The 9,866-nt window shown below is 42.6% G+C and overlaps 1 protein-coding gene across 2 annotated transcripts; it reads left to right on the top strand.

Moving 5' to 3' along the window:
* Nucleotides 1-2,154: 2,154 nt before the first annotated feature.
* On the top strand, nucleotides 2,155-7,079 carry LOC100280304 (3-oxoacyl-[acyl-carrier-protein] synthase II chloroplastic). 2 transcript variants are annotated; one of them, NM_001366126.1, is made up of 13 exons: nucleotides 2,155-2,687; nucleotides 3,269-3,474; nucleotides 3,587-3,790; nucleotides 3,902-4,012; nucleotides 4,096-4,191; nucleotides 4,267-4,312; nucleotides 4,406-4,485; nucleotides 4,654-4,722; nucleotides 4,845-4,929; nucleotides 5,027-5,181; nucleotides 5,275-5,355; nucleotides 6,257-6,316; nucleotides 6,441-6,980. In NM_001366126.1, the coding sequence occupies exons 1-13, from the start codon at nucleotides 2,507-2,509 to the stop codon at nucleotides 6,555-6,557; spliced, it is 1,491 nt and encodes a 496-aa protein (NP_001353055.1). In that variant the 5' UTR covers nucleotides 2,155-2,506; the 3' UTR covers nucleotides 6,558-6,980. The 2 variants fall into 2 exon arrangements, with proteins under 2 accessions (NP_001353055.1, XP_035816441.1); XM_035960548.1 differs by lacking the exon at nucleotides 2,155-2,687 and adding an exon at nucleotides 2,856-2,950 and having other exon boundaries at nucleotides 6,441-7,079.
* Nucleotides 7,080-9,866: the final 2,787 nt, after the last annotated feature.

The raw sequence follows: 9,866 nt of genomic DNA, 5'->3' as shown, positions 1-9,866 counted from the left end.
TGATAAAATATATAGTAGTTAGTATAGAGTTGATATATAGAGTAAACATGACTGTAGAGGATTGTAGTATAGGGTAGATAGTTTTGCTGACCAGGACAAGATATTCCTTTTAGAGTATGAATTTAGAGTAGTATGAGTGCGGATAGCCTTATGCTTCCAGCTCCTATGTGGATTGACGTAGGATTCTACATGAACAAAGCTGCAGCAGGAGCCTCGACTTTAGCACACAGTACGTTCGCACGAGGGAGAACGGCGGCCACAGGGAGAGAACTCGACGCCGGAAGCCAGACAGAAGATCCCACACCGGGCCGCTGAACCAAGAGAGCGTGGAGCCGTCCCTGTGCGGCCGGGCCGCGCTGTGCTGTCTGTCCTTCACAGGTCAATATTCTTCAAGAAATAGATGATGGTGAACAAAATAAGATGTTCCTCTCACTAATTTTCCGCTCTGCATTGTTTGGATGAATTTTAATCTAAGAGGAGGTGAAAAGGTAAAACTGTCATGTTAAAGTAAGGGTACAATTTTATTTCTATTTTTCATCTTGTGTCAGTTCAGCAGCTGCACAATCAGCTACTACTACCATTTTGGGGTATGGGGTCACTTCAGTTGCTTTTTGATTCGACTCATGGAGGATCAGTTATTACGGTTGTAATAGTTGAAGGTGACAGTACAACTTTTTTTAGGAGATGACCTATTTCTGGTACGATATGTTTTCGTGTGTTAAGTCACAGTAATAATCTATTTTTGTGAAACATGACATGAATATGATATCATTAGAATTCTCCTACACATCCTGTCTACCCTAACCAAACTTGGTTGAGGCCAAAGGCTTTGTTGTTCTTGTATTTCATTGATAACAAGATATCTCAGTTACATCTAACATACAAGTTTAATACAACAGGGACTTATCGATATCTCTAAAAAAATTAGATTAGTGTACAAGATGTCGACATTTGCTTATGATTAAACATTCTATATTTACTTTTTAGAAATAATTTATACGATATTGATATTGTTTGTTCGACATAAGTTCAATTATAATAATATTACGTATTTATATCGTTCCATAACTATATTTAACCACAGATTTTATCGTCAACATTGTACTCACGTTATCCGTCGCCAAGGTCCTGAGTTGTTAGAGGCTCATCAATTTGTGTTTCGTAGCATCGCACGGGTACATACCTAGTATATACATGAAGCTCCATTTTTTCAAGTTCCCATCTCTCTCTTACACATGCACGCCCACAATTCCACTTTCTCAATCTAGTCACACCAACCAAACCAAAACCAGTTAGATTTGATTGTATATATAGCCGTCTAAAATATTGTTTTAAGAGTAGTTTGGGAACTTCGTTTTCCACGGAATTTTCATTTTTCTAAGAAAAATTACTTTATTTTTCCTTTGGAAAATATGAACTTCTTGAAAAAATGTAGTTTTCAAACTAGCCCTTATATTGTATAGAATATTATCTATAGTGTGGAGTTAAGATAGAAGGTGACATAAAAAGTTGCTAAAGATACCCTAAAGCTCCTTAAGAGCATCTCCAACAAGATGTTCTATATTTAAGCTATAAAATTTAAAATAAGACCTGATTTAAAGTGTTTAGGGACAAAAAACATTTACAACTCCAACTATTGAGTTCTATATCGCGTTATTAGAAAACAAATTACATTATTAGGAAATAAAAGGTTAGGAATATTGTACAAAATGATGATAGAGCTCCAACGCTCCAACATATGAGGTCTTATGTTTAGGACATGAGAGACGACGTCCTATAATTATTTAATGAATTTTTATAAAATACGACCCTTTTAAAGTAGGTTTTTAGTGTAAAATAAGACCATTTAGAATCTTATATTTTAAAATAGGACTTCGTTTAGAACTCCTGTTAGAGATGCTTAAAACCCTTTTATTTTATTTTATTTTACGATCCCATCCCCACCGTGAGTTGAGTAACTTGTGTGAACCAAATCGGTTGGGCCCCATCTTAGGTGTAAAAAACAATTTAGACTGAAAAGGGACAAAAATGGTGAGAGGAACAGTGGAAAAGGATTTACAAAAAATAATATTTTAAAAATCCACCAAAAATCTCCAATTTTCTCCTCCTATATTAAACTCCCCAAACCCCTCTCCTCCCCAGTCGTCCCTGTCCCTCCACTCCTCCCGTCGAGCACTTGGCACTGCCAATGGCGGCTCCCGCCCACACCCCTTCGATGCGCGCAAGCCACCTTCTTTCCCCGTGAGATCGACGCACCTCCCCCTCTCGTGCTTCATTCCCGCTCGTCGTTCGTTTCTTCGGCCCCGAGCCGTCGCGCGGTCGCCTCCACATCTCGTCGTGCTTTAAGGTCTTTGGCCTCCGCCGTTCTTGGACAGGGGCACACCACTGTCCACCGGTGCCCACTACGCGAAATACGAGTCCCTCGTGCGGCTCCGTAGGGTGGAAGAGATCCATCAGGCGGTGAGTGGGAGGGGCGGCGTCCACACAACCGGAGGGGAGGGGGGCAATGGCGGCCGTGGCAGGCCCACTCTGCACGTGGCTCGTCGCCGCGTGCTTATCTGCGGCATGCGACGCTGAAGAGCACAAGCAGAAGCATTTCTGCGCAGGCGGAAGCCGCGCTGGGGGCGGTGTCATGCTCGGCCAGCGCCGCCGCCTCGGCGCGCGGCGTCGCGGCTTGGCGCGCTCTGGTGAGACGAGATACACTCAGCATTTGGTTGTCTCATGTCCTTTGTTCGCTTTGTTGGATCCTTGCATGCCCATATGTGCGAATCCTAGTGTACTTTCTCAGCATCGGTAGTATCGCCCAGGGTAAATGTGCGTTTTTTAATCCTGTTTTCGGCCGTCATATTATGCGTTTGCGATGCGTAATGCGTCTGCAGGGTGAGGAGTGAGGACTATTCTCTGGATTGTGCTGAGGATCTTTTGTTAGTTTAGTCTGCGTGGGTTTTAGGTTCGCCTGCTTCTGCTCTGCTGCTGAACTGGTGTCTTCAACATCATTTTCTTCCATTCAGTTTGACTTGAGAATCTAGATAGAATGTTTTTTTTCCTCATTTGCTAATATAAACTATTAAGAGTGGTTTTGGAAGCCTCCAAAAACTCTAAAAATAATTTAAGAGTTAGGGGGTCATATTTATCATGGCACGTCTTGCATCAAGCAAACAATTTATTTAGTTTTGTCCAGTGTGCATGTTTTCTCACCCTCTTCAGGCTGCATTTCGTTTGTCACTCGAGCTGACAAGGGTCTCAACAAATTGGTTGTGGTTTCCAGGAATGACTATGGCTGTTGCCTTACAAGCTGAAAGAAGTGTCATTGAAAAGAAGAAACCCGATATCAAACAAAGGAGGGTGGTTGTCACTGGCATGGGTGTAGTGACACCATTGGGCCATGATCCTGACGTGTTTTACAACAATCTTCTTGATGGTGTTAGCGGAATAAGTGAGATTGAGAGGTTTGACTGTTCCAACTTCCCCACGGTAATATGGAGCACATGATTCCCTTCAATCTTTCCGGCAGTGGTGCTTGGGCTGGTTTCGCGATTTGGTCAAATGTTACCATACTGTGATTGATATTTGGACTTTAATACAGAGAATTGCAGGAGAGATAAAATCCTTCTCTACTGATGGTTGGGTTGCACCTAAACTTGCAAAGCGGATGGACAAGTTTATGCTATATCTGATAACTGCTGGAAAGAAGGCATTAGAAAATGGTGGACTCACTGAAGAACTAAGGAATGAGTTGGACAAAACCAGGTGTGGGGTTCTTATTGGTTCTGCAATGGGTGGCATGAAGGTTCTATTCTTCCAGTATACTAGTATTTAGTTGTATATCTCGATGAATTCCAACCATGCATGGAACATGGTTCCCATGTCCTGATACAAGTTATGATGGACTGTCGAGCAGGTTTTTAATGATGCAATTGAAGCACTGAGGGTCTCTTACAAGAAAATGAACCCATTTTGTGTTCCTTTTGCAACTACGAATATGGGCTCTGCGATCCTTGCAATGGATCTGGTGTGACATGATCTGATTCCTTTTTCTAATTTTCTATTTAGGAAACAGTGATTACCACAGCTCATACTTTCTGTGACTTGCAGGGATGGATGGGACCAAACTATTCTATTTCCACAGCTTGTGCTACCAGTAACTTCTGTATCCTTAATGCAGCAAACCACATCAGAAGAGGCGAAGCTGTAAGTAACTTCAAACATCCATGTTGTATTTGAAAAGTAACCTTTTTATTTTCAACCTAATTCATAATCTTTCAGGACGTTATGCTCTGCGGTGGTTCTGATGCACCTCTTATCCCAATCGGTTTGTGGTCCCAAATCCCAATTCCTCATTATTATGCCTCCAGTTTTCCACAGTTTTTTTTGCAGTTTCAAGTGTTTTGACCATGACATGCAGGATTGGGAGGTTTTGTGGCATGCAGAGCTCTTTCACAGAGGAACAGTGACCCAACAAAAGCTTCTCGGCCTTGGGACATGGTTAGTATCTTTTATTGCAAACCCTATTATGACAACATTTTGCTGGATAAGTAATTATCATCATCTAGTACAACCACATCAGCACCATGTTGGTTTAATTAACTATTTAACTTACCAGCTTGGTCCATTTGTTGTGCTAGAGTGAGATATTTGATCTTTATGTTACAGGGACGTGATGGTTTTGTTATGGGGGAAGGGGCTGGTGTCCTCGTATTGGAAGAACTTGAGCATGCCAAGGTTTTAAACATGCAATTTATGTTGTCCCTCTTTATCGATCTTTCAGCTGTTTGTTTCCAGTTCAATGGCTTGTTATTATGTTCAAACATTACTGCCTCCTGAGATCTGTGAACCTTCTCCAGGAAAGAGGTGCAACAATATATGCTGAATTTCTTGGTGGAAGCTTCACATGTGATGCTTACCACATGACTGAGCCACATCCTGAAGGTGAAGTGTATATCTTGGCTTTGCCATGCCCTTTCTTTTCCTCCTACTTAAATCTAATGAAACCTTCTGATGTAGCCTTTTCACTAATAAATATCAGGAAGAGGGATTACTCTCTGCATCGAAAAGGCACTAGCTGATGCAGGGGTAGCAAGGGAAGAAATCAACTACGTGAATGCCCATGCAACATCTACACAAGCAGGTGACTTGAAGGAGTATGAGGCTATCGTGCGCTGTTTTCGCCAGAACCCTCAAGTATGCCACCTGATGCAAGCGATTGTACAGCAAATTTTTATTGCAAACCATCGTACTGCGAACCATCTAAATCCATTTTTTTCTGTTATGAAGCTGAGGGTGAACTCGACCAAATCAATGACTGGGCATCTTATAGGAGCAGCTGGTGGAATAGAAGCAGTTGCTTCTATACAAGTAAGGAATTCTTAGTACCCTTACAGGGAACATATTTACTTGGCATTATTCTATTAATAATACAAAATTTACTTCACGGAATATGAGCTATGCATTTATAGCATTGAATTGTATATGTTCATTGTATCTTTCTGTATGTCCAATATAGTGAATTTCCAGTGCAATAAGTAATTTATTGGAAGACATGAACTCTGTAACTTTTTTTTTCTAAAGTTATATTAAGCAGTAGAAAAGAAAGGCCTTAGAGGCCAGACATGATACAAAGGATTGCCACCTTAGGGCGGCCAAACTCTTTAACTGAAAAATTCAGCACATAACCTATTACTTTTATTTTGAAAAATAATCAGATCACACAGTATCACCCTTCAATTTCTCACTCAAATATATGTTGAACATAGTGGAACTGAAGCTAAGTTATGCTAAAATGAAATTTAGCTACATCTGCCTTTTTTCTAGATTATGTTGTGGTCGTCTGGCTGAATTTATTTACAGATACATTTATCTTTTTCTTTCATTCATTTATTTATCTCCAAACAATAAATTTGCATCACCCAGTTTTCTGGAAGATTAATAGGCACTTTTCGATTGGATATAACTCCAATTATCCCCGCAAAAGAAAATACCCAATCATCCTAGACCAGGAATGGTCAATATGATATTGCAGACAGTTATTCTTTTGCAGTGAACATTGGCATTTGGTTTCATTCTCATGTAGCCATGAACTCTCTTTTGTTACATTTACCACAGCTCTCGGTGTTTTGGGCATTTTGGCTTCAACCAGCATGAATTGAAATCACAACAGAGCATGTGCTTTGTTATCGGTTTCATTGCAAAACTGGCTCATCAGGAAAATGTTTTTTTAGAATTTTAGGCATCATGGGAAACTTCTTGTTCATTGCAGGCTATAAGAACTGGTTGGGTCCATCCAAATTTGAATTTAGAAAATCCAGAGGACACCGTGGTAAGCTCCTTTTAGTGATGCATGATTTAATGCCACTGTTATCATCTTCTCTACTTCTAGATATATGAATGAAAGAGCAGAATCTATATATTGAATGGTGTTTTAATGCTTATCTTTGATACAGGACGTGGGCGTCTTGGTAGGGTCACAGAAGGAGAGATGTGAAGTGAAGGTGGCGTTGTCCAACTCATTCGGATTCGGTGGGCACAACTCATCGATTCTCTTTGCCCCCTTTAAGTGAACATGACCGAGGCGAAGAACCGACATCTTCATCATCGCGCAAATGGCTTCATATATCTGGAACTCCACATAGAAATCTGGTGGATTCTGCAACTTCCTCCGTGCCACACATACTGCATATGGAGGTCCAAAGTGAGGGTACAATACTATGCCACACACATTTGAGCGAACAAAACATCAGCCCCCCTACATGTTTCATCTACTATCACAAAGTTGCAAAATATATATGGTAACTATCAAAGAACTTACCGTACCTGGGCCAGTGTTTTCGCCTTCACCATACCTGCCCATTGTCAGTACTATTTCCTACATTTGGTGTAGTCCCGTAGCTTAATCCTCTTCCCTGCGGAGGTGATGGGATCTTATGTTGTATTGTTGTTGCCAACAGTATCGTTATTAGCCATGAATTGCTGGTTCCCACTGTAAGCATCACTGGACGTTTTCGCTTTGGTTGTTTCTGTTTCCTGCTGTTCATAACCGAGTTAAAGATATGTAAATGGCGACCCTGTTCGGCCTTTAATCATCTGTGTACCTTGAGCGGGAGGGAGCAGCAAGGCCTAGCCTGGCAGTACGCTATTGCGTTTGAAGTAGTTGTAGAAACGCACATTCAGTTTGGCACAAACCGAGACGGATGATGAAATTTCCAAAGGATCTTGACGCCATAATAATTCAATAATGCTCTGCCATTGATGCTAGATTTGTCAAAGAACACCATGAGGCAAGTGAACAGGCACGAGCCATAACTACTTTCATGAACCCCATGACCATGATAGGAATAAGAAGGTAAACATTCAGATTTCTGAAGAACAAAAATGTGAATTGCATGGCATATAAAAAATATGAGTTAATAGCAAGAGGCCTGTAAAATAATGAAGATGCCAATGGAAGATTATACAATCTTCTAGATGTAAGCTAGACAAAAATGTGAAGGATATATTTTTCTCGGTTTTAAATTATAAGTTATATATATATATATATATATATATATATATATATATATATATATATATATATATATATATATATATATATATATATATATATATATATATATATATATATAGCGCTGCTAAAATGCACCTGGGTGCATTCTCTATATTGAATGCACCCAGGCGTAAGTCCTGTTTCGCGCGCCTCCCCGCCCCCGCCGCTGTCGCGCGCATCCCTATCCCCGCGCCGCCGCCGTCTCCTCCTTCCTCCGATCCTCTAAACCTAGATCCCACCGCCGCCGAGCGCCTCCCTGTCCTCGCGCCGCCGCGCGCCTCCCTGTCCCCGCGCCGCCGCGCGCCTCTCTGTCTGCGTGCCTCCTTGTCCCCCGCATTAGGTGGGATTGCAAGCCCGCATTATGTGTGATTGCAACTGTTGTATAATTTTACTCAAATATCTGTTAAAAAATGTAAACAAAATGATTGCAACCGATGGTGTGTTGTAATTGCAACTGCTGGTGTAGTGTGGATGCAACTGCTGAGTTGCTCTTATGTGATTGCAAGTACTGAATAACTCTGAGAAATTTTGTTAAAAAATATGATTGCAACTGCTGGTCTGGTGTAATTGCAACGTCTGGTCTGGTGTTATTGCAACTTCTATATAACTATGTCCAAAAATCTGTTAAACAAACTGAAAGGGAAATGTGCCTTTGGACCATTTCTAAGTATTTTGGTGATTGAGTGCAAACACAAGTGCTTAAATGTGCCCATGGTTGAACAAAGTGCAAATCACAAGTAAAGGTACGTTTCTAAGCCTTAGTACTTTGGTTTTGTGTACTAATATCTTGTCTAAGTGTTAGAAACAGGAAGAAGAAGAAAAGAAAAGAAGTGGAGAGTGGCTGTGTACAGCCAAAGGCTGTTTCGGGCTGGGGCACCGGACTGTCCGGTGTGCACCGGACAGTGTCCGGTGCGCCAGACCAGCGTGGAGCAAACTAGCCGCTCTCGGGTTTTTCTCTGGCGACTTCGGCTAAAATTCACCGGACTGTCCGGTGTGCACCGGACTGTCCGGTGAGCCAACAGTCGGCCGGGCCAACGGTCGGCCGCGCGATCGGCGCGCGACACGTGGCCGAGCCAACGGTCGGAAAGATACACCGGACTGTCCGGTGTGCACCGGACATGTCCGGTGCGCCAACTGTGCGCAGATCTGCATCAGAAAGCAACGGTCGGATGTGCTGTTTAAGGAAACAAATCGGGCACCGGACAGTGTCCGGTGTGCACCGGACTGTCCGGTGCGCCACGAGACAGAAGGCAAAGATGGCCTTCCAGATTCGTTCCCAACGGCTCCTAGCTGCCTTGGGGCTATAAAAGGGACCCCTTGGCGCATGGAGGAGTATACCAAGCATTCCTACAACACTCCTAAGCACCAAGACATCGATCTCGCGCATTTGTTTCATTGTGATAGCATATAGAGCTCTTGTGGAGTTGTGGACTCTTTGAGTTGTGTTGCGAGCTCTTGTTGCGACTTGTGTGCGTGCTGTTGCTCTGATCTTTTGAAGTCTTGTGTGTGTTGCTCATCCCCTTCCTTACTCCGTGATTCTCTGTGAACATCTTTTGTAAGGGCGAGAGGCTCCAAGTTGTGGAGATTCCTCGCAAACGGGATTGAGAAAAGAAAAGCAAGAACACCGTGGTATTCAAGTTGATCATTGGATCACTTGAGAGGAGTTGAGTGCAACTCTCGTCCGTTGGGACGCCACAACGTGGAGTAGGCAAGTTTTTGTACTTGGCCGAACCACGGGATAACCACCGTGTCATCTCTGTGATTGATTTCTTGTGGTTATTGTGTTTTGACTCCTCTATAGCCACTTGGCCATACTTGTGCTAACCCTTAACAAGTTTTTGTGGCTTAAGTTTTGAAGTTTTACAGGATCACCTATTCACCCCCCCCTCTAGGTGCTCTCAATTGGTATCAGAGCCGTTCTCTTCAAGAAAGGGACTAGCCGCCCGAAGAGATGGATCCTAAGGGGAAGGGAATCGTGATCAACGATAAGGAGAAGGAGTCCTTCGTCAATGAGCTCAAAGATGACAAGCCTACCGACTCCGGCTCGGGTCATAGACGAAAGGAAGGGAAGAAGAAGAAGACGAGGCGCATCAAGGAGATCGTCTACTACGACGACAGTGATGAGTCTACTTCTTCCCAAAAGGACGACGACCACAACGACTACGAGCAAAGGAAACCGGTTAATTCTAACTTTTCCTTTGACTACTCTCGTATTCCGCAAAGCTCAAATTCACATTTGCTTTCCATTCCACTCGGCAAGCCCCCACACTTTGATGGGGAGGACTACGGTTTTTGGAGCCACAAAATGCGTAGTCACCTATTTTCT

The sequence above is a fragment of the Zea mays genome, chromosome 7 (genome assembly GCF_902167145.1).
Source record: "Zea mays cultivar B73 chromosome 7, Zm-B73-REFERENCE-NAM-5.0, whole genome shotgun sequence".
NCBI lineage: Eukaryota > Viridiplantae > Streptophyta > Magnoliopsida > Poales > Poaceae > Zea > Zea mays.
This window is presented reverse-complemented; position numbering and strand designations above follow the sequence as displayed.

Excerpts from the sequence above, each read along its gene's own strand:
- LOC100280304 (NM_001366126.1), top strand. The coding sequence starts at position 2,507 with ATGGCGGCCGTGGCAGGCCCACTCTGCACGTGGCTCGTCGCCGCGTGC. Across the intron at positions 4,192-4,266 it reads ACATCAGAAGAGGCGAAGCT|GACGTTATGCTCTGCGGTGG; the intron begins GTAAGTAACTTC and ends ATAATCTTTCAG. Across the intron at positions 4,930-5,026 it reads GACTGAGCCACATCCTGAAG|GAAGAGGGATTACTCTCTGC; the intron begins GTGAAGTGTATA and ends AATAAATATCAG.